The sequence below is a fragment of the Periplaneta americana genome, chromosome 1 (assembly GCF_040183065.1).
Source record: "Periplaneta americana isolate PAMFEO1 chromosome 1, P.americana_PAMFEO1_priV1, whole genome shotgun sequence".
NCBI classification, from domain to species: Eukaryota; Metazoa; Arthropoda; class Insecta; order Blattodea; family Blattidae; genus Periplaneta; species Periplaneta americana.
This window is the reverse complement of record NC_091117.1, coordinates 167,591,781-167,604,742: the sequence shown is the minus strand read 5'-3', so window position 1 is coordinate 167,604,742 and position 12,962 is coordinate 167,591,781. Positions and strand designations below refer to the sequence as shown.

Genomic DNA, 12,962 nt, shown 5'->3' with positions numbered 1-12,962 from the left:
TACCAAAGATGAAGTGTCAAAAGATACCTTGCATGTGAAGATTTTTTTGTATTTCATACAATAAAGCACACCCACTTATTTCAGTCAATGGACTGTACTTCTATTAATATTTAAAAAATTGTATAGAAGAAAAAACATTCTAAAGAGCAATGCATTAATCAATAGCAGTTAACATTTTTGTGTCTCGAGATGCCGGAAATTTGTGGAGACTTGAATTGAAGAGAACTACGTATGTATTTGTTATGTGGACATTTCAAACCACAAAAAGTTTAAAATGATAGTCAATGGTGGCGATTAGGGAGTGGCAGTTGCCCTCTCACATTTTTTTTTCTTTTAGTTTATATTCTGAAAATTAAGCAATAATTTAAAATTACCGTGTAAACTTAGGTACACTTACTTACAAATGGTTTTTAAGGAACCTGCAGGTTCATTGCTTTTGTTATACATTTTTTGTTAAATTTTGTGGAAAAATTCATAAAATTAAATAACAATTATGTTACTGTTTAACATAAATTTTCATCAATTGTTTCGTAAAAATTCATGTGCAGCCACGATCACAGTTCTGCAAGGGTTCCTTCCTTACAGCAATGTCACCTAACAACCCTGCAACACTCCACCCATGATAGTGCATCTCCATGGCAACCGTCTTAACAAGATGAATAATTACCTCTATCTAGTAGCTTCATCACTTACAGCGTATTCCGAATCTCACCGGACTGGTGGACAACAATGATGTCACGCTGCAGCGGAATAGGAACAAAACTGCTGGAAGGATCGATGGCTGTCATGGCGACTGTGTAAGTTGTTATCTGTGCTACGCTAGCAAAATTTTGCGAAATTTCCGTACTGCCATCTCGTTCAAAGAAAAGAGATCATAAACAACTTATTTCTTGAACTGATAGTAATAACTGGTCCATTGACATGTTCGCTCATAAGCCGTTAACATATTGTTTTTACGTTGTGCTCATTACAAACAATACAGCAGAACTAAAGCAGAACACACCGCCATGACACAACAGTGTACGATGTTATTCGTCTGCTAATTCCCGCCCTATACAAGAACCAATCAGATTCATTGATGGCGGCTGATGGCACTGGTGTGACACCGGTGGAACATCAATGACATCATCGGTGGAATTCGGAACACCGTGATGCCATCGGATTTGGAACACCGTGATGCCATCGGATTGCTCACCGGTGAGATTCGGAATACGCTCTTAGCAACGTTATTTTTGCTTAACACCAGTTGATGGCCATTCCTTTCATCTGGAAGTCTCCATGTTTCCATAGAACTATCTAAAGATTATCTAGAATGTCAACTATTTCCACTTTTGGTCATCTCAAACACTCTCAAAAGGAAGCTTCTAGAAGCCATGATTATTTATTTTAGGAACATGCATCTCACTGCAGTCAGTCAATGTTCGAAATTTCTTCTCGCAACATTGCGCACTCCCTAATCCTACAAAGTTTTAAGAACTTTTTGTTTAGTTATTAGTTATTACTAATAATTTGTTACTGTAGTTGTCAATGTGACAGTGTTTTCGACTGCCCATTCACTTGCCAGTGTCGCAAATGAGGAAAAAAAAAACGTTATTAGATTCTTTTTTAGTGGAAAACAGAAAGTCACAGAAGAAAGCACTAAATCTGAAAACTCTGCCACTATATCGAAACCTACTTCTGTAGTTAGTATTTCCACCAATATTGACGAACCTGACTGTTAATCTAGTTATTTTTGTGACAGTGAAAGCCAGGTTAGCAAATCTACTGAAGTTTTACAGTAGGTATACATAAATTTAATTACCAGTCTCAGTCTAACCTCCACAGATGAGATCCATTTTGCTGCCTTTGAATATTTTAAAGACGAACCATTCCAGCCTTTCTTGGTACAATTCCCAGAGAGTAAGGAGAGACTTAGAAGTGCATAGTATTTACTTTTTTAAGTGGCTTGAATATAGTGCCTCTGGCAAGAAAGCCTTTTGTTTTCCATGCTGATTTCTTGGTAGTATGGAGGTTATAATAATTTATTACTAACGGGTTTAAGGCAACCCAATGTAAAAGGCAACGTATTTCTTCTTGTCTGAGCACATTTAAACATTGACAAGACAGTTTAAAGTCTAAAGAAAGTGTAGCAGGAACGATTTCTTCCTCCCGCCCCCCCCCCTTAAAAAAACCGTGCATATCTTAAGAACCTGTTTGAAACACTTATTTTTTTTTTCTTGGTGGGCAAAGTTTAGCATTAAGAGATCACAGAGGGAAGAAGAATCCTCAGACAACTGGGGTAACTTTATGGATTTACAGCTAATTTACATATTTTTGAAGATGTTTTTAGAGAAAGAAATGTACTTTATGTTCAACACGATATACAAAATGAAATGCTGGAAATTTTAGCCAGTAAAATAAAAACCGACATAAATGAATGTGTTAAGAAAAGCAAGTACTTCTCTGTAATTCTGAATGAAACACCAGATGTAGAAATCATGAACAACTGACTATCATTTTGAGATATGTAATAGATGATTTAAAAATCGATGGAAGATTTATTGATTTTTATAGGACAAACTTTACAGATGGCGAGTCATTGTATTGTGTATACTCCTGTCTATGCTGAATGACGTAAAGCCCTCTAATATAGCCCAATGCTATAATGGCGCAACAAATGTCAGGAATAAGTAAAAATGTGACAGTAAGATAGGCTACTATTTGAATATGTGGATTATATTGTTACTGAAATAAAAAATAATGTGTGAAAAACAAAACTTGAATTATACTTGGGCCAGGCAGAAAAATGTAACATATTCTGTTACCTAAAAAAAAAAAAAAACAGCAACAAAAAAAAAACCAAATACTTGTCATTACTTCAATTTGCAGTAATCCTTCCAAGTACAGAGGTCATAATAATTTACTCATTTTCAAATGCTTCATGGACAGAAGAGAAAACGGATGTAAGACTGAAACAATATTAAATTTCTTTAAAACATTACATCATCAGAGAAAAACTGCACTGACCCGACTATTAGCACAACCCAGAAGTTCATTTGCTCAATAGGAGTGTATGAGTAAAGAGAGATAATAAGTTTAATAATATATAGTACAATAAAATTTTAATTTATTAGCTTGTGAAATATTAATAATGATCCATCTGACTCATCTATGCATCAATCATTCACCTATATGAAGTCAGCTGTGCAGACCAATTTACCGAGAGTCATTGAACAGGGTGCACCATAGGAAGCTGGTTTATGCTACATTCATAATGAGATGAGATAATGATGGAGATTTGTTGGAATGTCACAGAGGCACCAGAACACCCAGAGAAAACCACTGCGTTACTTACCTGAACCACGGGAAGGCCCAGTACAAGACATAAATCAGGGATATGCCAGGAATCAAGTCCAGGTCCCCAGGATTACGAGTCCAATGCTCTAGCCTTAAAACTGTATTGAAATTCATTCACAATAAATTGGAATTATTAAATTATGAAGACTTGATTTAAAAACATATTAGAAAATTTTAACATGAAACTTCAACAGGAAAGGCTCAAATATTTTATGTAATACAACACCCAACACCAAAGAAACTATGGAATAAAAAGCAACAGAAAACTATACGTCTACTCATGTTGGTATGATTGTCCATTCTTAGCACATGGTTTTCTCTCAAGTTCAATGAAGCTAACAACTCGTCTTTTCCCACAAGCAGGATTAAATTTACATATCATTAATCTTTTAGCTCCTACCATCATGTGACTGCGGAATTAAATTTATCTGGAATTATGATATCAAACCACCACTGTGGTCTAGTAGCTAGAATGCTGGACTTATAATCCTGTGGATCTGAGTTCGATCCCTAGCATACTCCAAATTTATATCTTGTGTTGAGCAACATTATGGTCCATGTAACATAGTTTTCCAGTTCACCTATGGCATCCCAACAAATCTCTTCATCATCATATCATCTCATCGTGGGTACAGTAGACCAACCTTCTATAGCGCATCCTGGGCAACAACTATCGGTAAATTGGTCTACACAACAGGGTGCATGACAAAGTCATGTACCAGCAACTAGTAAAATAAAAAAATGATATCGGAATTCACCACAATTATTATCAATTTAACTGTAGCAGTTTAAAATCATAATATACAATATTCACGGTTATAAACTGGAAAAATAAATTATTGCTGACCTTCTTTCCATTGTTACGCAACAGCTGGTAATCTTAAATGCATGACACTGTTTCTTAATATCATATAAAATAGCAGTGATATTTTGCTGTTAATTTTAATATTGTTATACCACTTTGAAAGTTAGGAAGCTAAAATATCACTAAGACTGTACTATCAGCAATATTAACTCATTACAATAGAAGGCATGTCAAAATATACGATATATAACTCATGTTTAGTATTTTTTTGTTAGTACTTTATTATTTAATACATCATTTCTATAACCAATCACTAACAATGTTGTTACACTATACATTAACCCAACACCAATTAAGAAAGTGAGTGCAAATCTACATAATACATATGTGTAGTCACAGGAAGAAAAACAAATCTTCATTCATGTTAGTGCAAAATATAGAAAGTGAAAATACACAGTTAATGCAATAAAAAGCATTTATAGCAACCTGAAAATAATATTCTATTATGTTAATCAAAGTTTAGTCATGCTATGTCAAATCAGTTAAAATACACATCTTTCAAATGATTCTATCATAAAGGAAGTAATTCCTAACACTTCATTGCGTTCACTTTGTAGATCATTAATAATAAATGTGCTGAATATTTTGCATAAATTCGTAAAAATGATCACAAAATGTTCATGTAATTACATGCAAGGGCCTATAGAGTGATAAGCCTATAATTAATATTTCACCTCAACATATTTAGTTTTAAGTACTGCAAAATGATAAAACCAATAAATCCTCAGTCACTGTTAAAGTGACTTTCATTGGTCACAGTCAGCTTATGGAATGACATTTGCTTTAGAAATCAATATTTTTATGCTCTTCACGCTTTATTAAACAAATTAATAACATGAATTAAATTTACTATACATTATTTTTACCATTCAAACCTCCTAATATACAAAATCATATAAAACTCTAAAAATCGCAAAATTAGGTGAGCCAATTTTACCTGTAGTAATTTTATTATTGCTTGTGGGAATGCATTCTCTTGTTTAAACAGACAACAGCCTAAGTGTGCGATATATCACTATACTAACACAATACTAAAATTAGTTCCGTACCACAAAATCTAAGACAGCTAGTTTTATATAGGTCCATCCCTAAAGAATGTCCACACTGAACATACTAAATTAAATTAAAAAATTTATCAGTCGCAAACACACAGAAAAATGAACACACGAATGCCCTCCTTTCCTGTATTCACTTGCATTAACACAAACAAAAACACGTTATATTTGTAAACCATTGTAATTGCTAGTATTGATTAAATTCTAATATTTTATAGATTTCTATTATAACACCGCATACTGACTCTAACAACTTCAAAAATGTGAAAGCTATGTACACAGAATATATAAATAATCCTATGAACATTTATTCACCAACACTCTTCACACAATCATGTTAATTCTAAAAGCTCTGACAAACTGCTCGATATTGTTAATTTCATTTATAGCATAGGACATTAGTATGTAATATTAAAGCTACAGATAAAGCAGGAAGCTGCACACAGTAACGTGAGATGCAAACAAAAGTGAGTTGTAGTTATCAGACAGTGTTGTGCAGGTGCTACAGCTTGCTAGTTTTCTGTGGTTGTAACAGGCCAATCAATGACACATATACAATGACTTAACGTCAGTTTATAATATGTTGGATCTCAACAATGAAAAGAGACTTTTCATTTGCATACTTTTACATTTGAGCATTGTTATAGTTGATTTTTACATAGATTTGAATAATTAACCTATATTATGTAATATAAATATTAGAAGCTGCATATCAACTTTTGATATTTCAATTGTTTATCAGTGTATTTTCTGGAGATCATTTATATAAAGTGTTTAATTATAAGATATAATTTAGAATAAAATAACATGTGAATTTCATGTTACAAGAAACAAGTTAAATCTTACTTTTAAAATATTGTACTACGATTATATTTCCTGACTCACATATTTATTACTTCACGCCCTTCAAGTTATCATTTTTCTATTTTTATATGTAAAAATATGAATACATAATTTTAAGACAGCTGTAATTTAGTCAGCTGATGAACTTCTCACAAAGGGACCAGAATTTGTTTCCTGTAACACCTCAGGAAATATGCAGTGAATAGAGCAAATGTAGGATTAATTTTTCCCCCCCATGCTTCTATTTTCCTTAAATGCATTTTACCATTTCAGAATTGCCACATCATCTCATTATGAATAGTAGCATAGTTTACGAATGTTAGCAAAGAACTTAAGTTATATGCATAATTTTAGATCTGTGCAAAATTCATGTCGTTCGGTGCAGTATGGTATCGGAAATACATTCGTTAAACGTAAGGTAAAGATATCACTTTTACAGGACATGAAGATGCATGGGGAGCAGTTTTCATGATCTCAGCAACAGAATGAGAAAGTGTGATCAGCACTATGCTCTGACCCCTTTTACCATCAAGAAAGGCTCAGTACTCAATTTGATAGATAGTTGAGTGGACACCGGAGCCTTTCTGGAAGTTTCGGCAACGAGAAAAATCTCGCCACTACCCAGATTGGATTGAACCCAGGAACTTCCAAGCCATAGTCAGTTGTTCTTACCAACTGAACTACTCTGTCACCTATTTATTAAACATCATGCTATGAAATAAAATGAAGTATCTAATTCAGAACTATCTAAAAGAACTGGAAAATATTTCGTTATAATGAAATTAAATACAAGTAAATGCAGTGAAATATTGTGGCAAGGTGGCAACCACACTCTCGCCAATATTCTTCCTGGTAAGCGAAACATAATACTGTTTTAACATTTCAACACTTTGGAATGAAAAGAAAATACATAAGTCTGTGGAAAAAAAAAAATTTTGAATCATTCTCTAAATTTTCATGTGATGTATTTTAGAAATAAATTAAATTGTTTCCACTTTTTGTTAAGTATAAATGACAACATATTTTCAGGCATTTATAGTAATTCTTCTCAAAATTCTTACTTGTGACATTCTGAAAATAATGAAAGAAGCTTGCAATGCACTGCTACATTCACATCAGATTTAAATTATACTTATTATTGAATGTGTTAATAATATCAGTTAAGTCATTGTAAGAGAGAAACTACAACTGGCATGCAAGAAGAATAAAGTCAGACAATCCAGTACCGACCTATGTAGCTGGTGACCAGGGTGCGAAACTTGCGATGGTTGCCTTTAATTTCTGGCAAATCCACTAGTAGAGGAGAGCAACGGAGTGGAGCAGTACGCAGAGTCAGACAGAGAGAGACACAGACAGATAGTAGAGTACAGAAAGAGAAAAGAGGAAACCACATTTACACCTTCACTGGATTCCAATGTTTTGACTTGCAAGTTCACAATTATGAAATCAACAATACATCTCAGCATTGTTGAAAATAATTCTATAAACTGTCTCTTTAAACGTTAATTTCTGGCAGAAACTGCACATGACTGTCAACACAACAGTCCATTACATTTATCTTATCTGTTGAGTACTAAGATTTTCCCCAATATAGGAAGCAGTGTACTATCAAACAGAAACTGTAAGATTTGTCATGAAATAGTTTAGGTGAAAATAAATAATTCTCATACTGAAAGCCACTATGTAGGATAAATAAATATATTCAATATTATGAATGGAAAGTTTCGAAGCAATAAGAAACAGAATTTTATATCCCAATGCCTAGGCATTTTAAGTAAGTAATTCTGAAAAGTAATTAATTTCATTAGCATTGCTTATAAAATGAAGAGTTCTAATGAATTCAGATGAAAATTGTCGGTCTATTATATGTGAAACACAAAACTTGCTTTGTAGAAGGTAAGTATTTCACACCACAGCACCAAAAGGGAAGTTCAGCTACCTAAATAAATCTGTGTTCATTTTCTTCAATATTTACGAAATTATAATGGCACTTTTACTTCACTTACAGACAACTGAAGTCTTATCTCTGCACAACACGATACACAACACACTAGGTGTACTTAAAGATCCTATTGACTTAAATTGAGTGAAAATAATAACCCTTCTGGTACAGAGTTTAGTGAACAAGATCGTGAAATCTTCAATTAAGTATTTAATCGTTCCCATCTGGTATATTTCAGTTGAGTAGCATTGCGAATATTAACTCACCAATATTGGCAGCAGACCATTACTGTTACCATTAAAGTAACCAGTCATTCAATTTCCCATTTCAGTGAAATCACACTGGTTGTTGTGTTCCCTGAGCATATTGTATTTAATGTAGGGAAAAATAATGGGGTGATGAAAAGAATGTCTTCACAACTAAATCCTAGCTTTCTGCTTATAAACTTAGATTATCATTACAAGAGCAAGCAACAAATAACGTATTGTGAATGTTGAATAAATAATGATGAAATTGATCACAAATTATTATTTTTTTTATCTAGCCAATTCTTAAGCTTTTAGAAGTTAAAGTAAGACCAATATCACCATTGTTATCATTTATAATAATATGATAAGAGCCAATTTTTTTAATACGAAGGAATTTAGCAAATCAATATTTTTAGAGTCATGGTGGCTTAAAGTCAGCCACACTCACAGTGTTGGGGAAAATAATGGCAAGTTGAGAGCCCTGCCATTGTAAAATAATTAGAATCTAGTTAATTCTTCACTTTTTCAAAACTGAAAGTATGACTGATCTATTATTTTTTTCACTGTTATCGTTTATCAAATTGTCCTTTCTTTTTTTTATCTTCTCTCACTTGCATGTGTATAGCTGCACTAAGCATTGCTGTGTCCGTTCTACATCCAAGAGTGGGGGAAAAGATAAAATGTATGCACTGAATGTATGTGGTGCATGTGTTGTAAAATACATTGTAGATACAGGATAAAAGATAAAAAAAAAAGGTAGGCCTAATAACTTCTATACATAGAGACTATAAAACCGCATGATCCTGCACGGAGCATAATTTCGAATTTAGTGTCATAATTTTGAACTGTTAACAGAATTGCATAAAGAAACGTTAATTTGTCTTTTATTTCTTTCATAAGACATTAATTTTAATTATATTTACATATAACAAGGTTAACATATTACTATAACAAAGCTCGATGAAGACTGCAAAATAAACCAAAGTGTGATTATACTCATTATGTATTACCTATGTTTAAGGGATTTGTTTCGGGCATATGTGTATCTAATATGTCATTATCTACAATATACATGGTTTGCATTTAAAATTCACCTTTAAATATAAACTTTTGCACACCACTTACATAACATCCAAAGTGATGTCTACAAATTTCCAATTTATGGAACCATAAAGTTTTGAAACATACATACTAATTACATACCTTTTAACTCTTTAACTAAGACCTCGTGGTCTTTCTCTAAGCAGTTTTGTGATTTTTTGCAAGTGTGTCATATGATTAACCTACATCTACTGCATGATAAGTTATTGTGCAATATAGCAACCAACTGGTTAAAGTATTAATGTGTCAGGTGTTAAAAATGACACTACTGAACATATGCTATCTAAAAGGTGAGCTTACAAGCATGGACAATGGAACCCAGAGATGTATACATTTACTATCAACTGTCAGTATGTTACTAGCAAACACAACACATAATATAAATTAAATAATTCTGTACAAAACACCTACATCATTTTAACAAACAATATGTTTCAAGCTGTCACTTCCATATAATCTTAACATTTGGTACACACAAACTGAAAAGATAACTCATAAAACTTAAATAATGTAGAGTTATTCCATATTAATAACAATGAACTTGTCTCAGTTTATACTTTAGAGAGTAATGCATACATACTATATATAAAACAAGTATAGGCCCAAAGGCATTACCGGTACCTACACGTTGAAAGGGTTATTTCTTTTTCAGTGTGAATTAATTAAAATGAGATATGATACAACAGCAGCCAGAACTGAAATAACAGAAAGCAACTACACAAATAATTCAGGTGATCCTCCAAAGAATTTCACAGTTGATGAAGCAAAATTAGTTGTCTTCTAAATCTCATAAAATATATATTGTATTTATGTCAGTGATTTCATAAATAGTATAGTTTAATCTAATCTACAGAGTATTAAAGCTAAGCCATTTTGTAAAACGAAAAATATTGAATGTCCCAGATTTTAAAAAGTATAAGGGATAATAAGAGCATTGATTTTTTACAGGTAGCATATGACCATAAAACAATGAAAGAAGTCCTAACTATTTTGCTGTCGTTAATGATCAAGATGTACCTTGTATTGTACAATTGTGTCCTCTTTCTAGAGGAAAGATGAGTGAAAGGACACCTACTTTTCCTTATTAAATTAGTTTAAATCTAATTTTAGTACCAGGAAAAAAAACAAATACATTGCTTTCTTATTAAACTATACTAAATCCAATTCATGAAAAAATTACAAAGAAGTAATTTGTTAGAATTAATTTAACATTTGATAGCACTTTTGAATGGTTATTCCCAGGTCTATATTTAGGCATGTGCAATTGCACAGAGTGGTAAAATACAGCTAGTAGTAAAAAGATATTAATATTTTTATTGCTTTTATCATTTTGAAACCCGTATTAGATTAGTGCTCTGGCATTAAAATAGTATGGTACTATTAGTGCATCACTTCACCTTGAGATGGCCGTACATACCATATAATTTTGTCTTCAGAATAATTGAGGCATTGACATGGGAAAGCATGTAAGTCACATAAAATCGAAAATCCGTTTCTTCACAGATAAGATAGTACGAACCCATGCCAGTGTCATGGTAAGGCCCGTATGTCGCTAGCAGAAACAGTTTAGTTTCAGCAGCTCATCAAAGATGGTGTTAGCATTAAGTAACATTACCAGACAGACCCACAAACGTTTTTTGCTTGTCCTGTAAAATTTTTGTGACTTACATCCTTTCCCATGTCAATGCCTCAATAAATTTTTAACTTGCACATTATTTTGTTTTGTGTGTTGTGTATTCAGTTAAGCTTAAAAACTTCAATACAGTTTAAAACTGAAGTAAATAATTCCACAATTTATTGTTGACAGTCTGTAAACAAATAATAATGCTAAAGTTTAGCTGAGAAAAGAGGAGGTGTAAAATAAATCACTGCACAGAGACATCATACATCCTAAATACGGACCTGGTTATCCCATAAGTGAGCTCCAAACCACTACGAAACTATTTATATTAGGCTTATAGTAAATCCTTCCTTTCAATTCAAAGAATAATCTCTAAAAATTTAAAATACTCAAATTCCTTCCACTTTTGTGATGATAAAGACAATGTACTACAATCTTACATACAAAGGAATGTCCTCAATATTCAATATTATACTGTTGTACCATATTTTCTTCCAAGGTCTATCTGTTGTTCAAAATAAATTAATTTCGAATAAAGATGTGTGAAAAACTAAAATTTTACTCTTCACGAAATTCAAGATCAACTATGCTACAGAATGAATATTATGATAAAAATAAACATACACCAAGTAGTAATTAATATCGAGAATTATAATCAAATAATAGCAACATGTAATAAACAGAAGGCACAACATAATGTAGAATAGACCAAAAAGAAGTGAAAATACTGGTCACTGAACACTATGAAATTTCTTTTACAGATGTCAAATTCTCCACTAAAGGACTAAAAGGTCCATGTCAAATTGTTGAAAAAAAAAATTGTACAGTTGGCACAAAAAAGACTGGGCACATTCTCTATAGCACAAACAACAAAGTCCCAACACTGCATTTACATTATCGCATTGTCAATAGTGCAGGCAAAGATTATGTACTGTAAAACTCCACTAATCAGAAATTTCAAGTAATCCAAATCAAAAATCCGAAATGTGAAAATCCTCAAATTCCTGAACTTAATAGAAGTAAAGAAGGAAAAAACAATATTTGACAACAAAAAATGGTCTATGTTTTTTAAGCACGTAATCAAAATTCTGTACTGTTTTAGAGAAACGAAATTACTATAATCTTAAAAAAAAAAAAGAGTTTGTTAGCATTTAAAATAACAGTTTTCACTGTTCTTTGTTTACCTAGAGAACAGATCAATTCATTACATACATCAACTCATCACCTGAAAGGTTCGGAAGTAAAAGATGGTAAGTGCCAAGACAGTAGTTCTGAGAAAAGTACAAAATAATTTTTCTAACTTTTTGTATTGAAGGAGAAAGAAATACAAAGTGAACATAAAAAGTAAATAACATAATATACAACGTGTTTACTTAGATAATGTAGATCGGCCGGACAGCCCACAACCAACATAAGGGCCATGCAACACATAGCAAACAGTCTCCTGCACACTCAGCAGTCCAGTTCTGTCTCTCTGTAGGAGTGGTATATTGACAATACATTGCGTGTTATTCTTCTGATTGTGTTAGTGAACTGTTTAGATTTAGGAGTAGTTGTGTTGACGTTAGATTGTGCATTATTCTTCTGATTGTGTTAGTGAAGTGTTTAGATTTAGGAGTGATAGTGTTGATGTTGGATTTAGTGAAGTGTTAGATTTATGAGTGGTTGTACCCGCTGGTCTGTCATGCAAGCGGCCTGGATTCGAGTCCCAGTCAGGTCTGGAATTTTTCACTGGAAACTCCATAATGACACTTGTGGAGGACAAGGTCACAGTTGAGGTTTTTCTCGGGATTCTCCCATTTTTCTCCATATTGGGTACAGTATCTTCACCATTCCATCACCATTTCTCCATTTCATCATCATTCCATTGCATTCCCCGTTTGCTAGCTGGCGACACATAGAGGGGGGGGGGGGCTGGCCTAGAGATGAAGGGGATTTCCTTTTAGAAATC

At 32.8% G+C, this 12,962-nt stretch overlaps 1 protein-coding gene across 13 annotated transcripts in view; it reads right to left on the bottom strand.

Annotated features, from left to right (window-relative positions):
• LOC138703651 (phosphatidylinositol 4-phosphate 5-kinase type-1 alpha-like) overlaps positions 1–12,962 on the bottom strand; it is a 196,921-nt gene that overhangs the window by 113,614 nt on the left and 70,345 nt on the right. For 11 of the 13 annotated variants that reach the window (XM_069831761.1, XM_069831769.1, XM_069831715.1 and 8 more), the window contains exon 12: positions 7,330–7,392. The exons of the other annotated variants lie outside the window; for them this stretch is intronic. In XM_069831761.1, the coding sequence (XP_069687862.1) occupies positions 7,330–7,392 (63 nt within the window). The remainder of the gene's footprint in view (positions 1–7,329; positions 7,393–12,962) is intronic. 13 annotated transcript variants of the gene reach the window in all.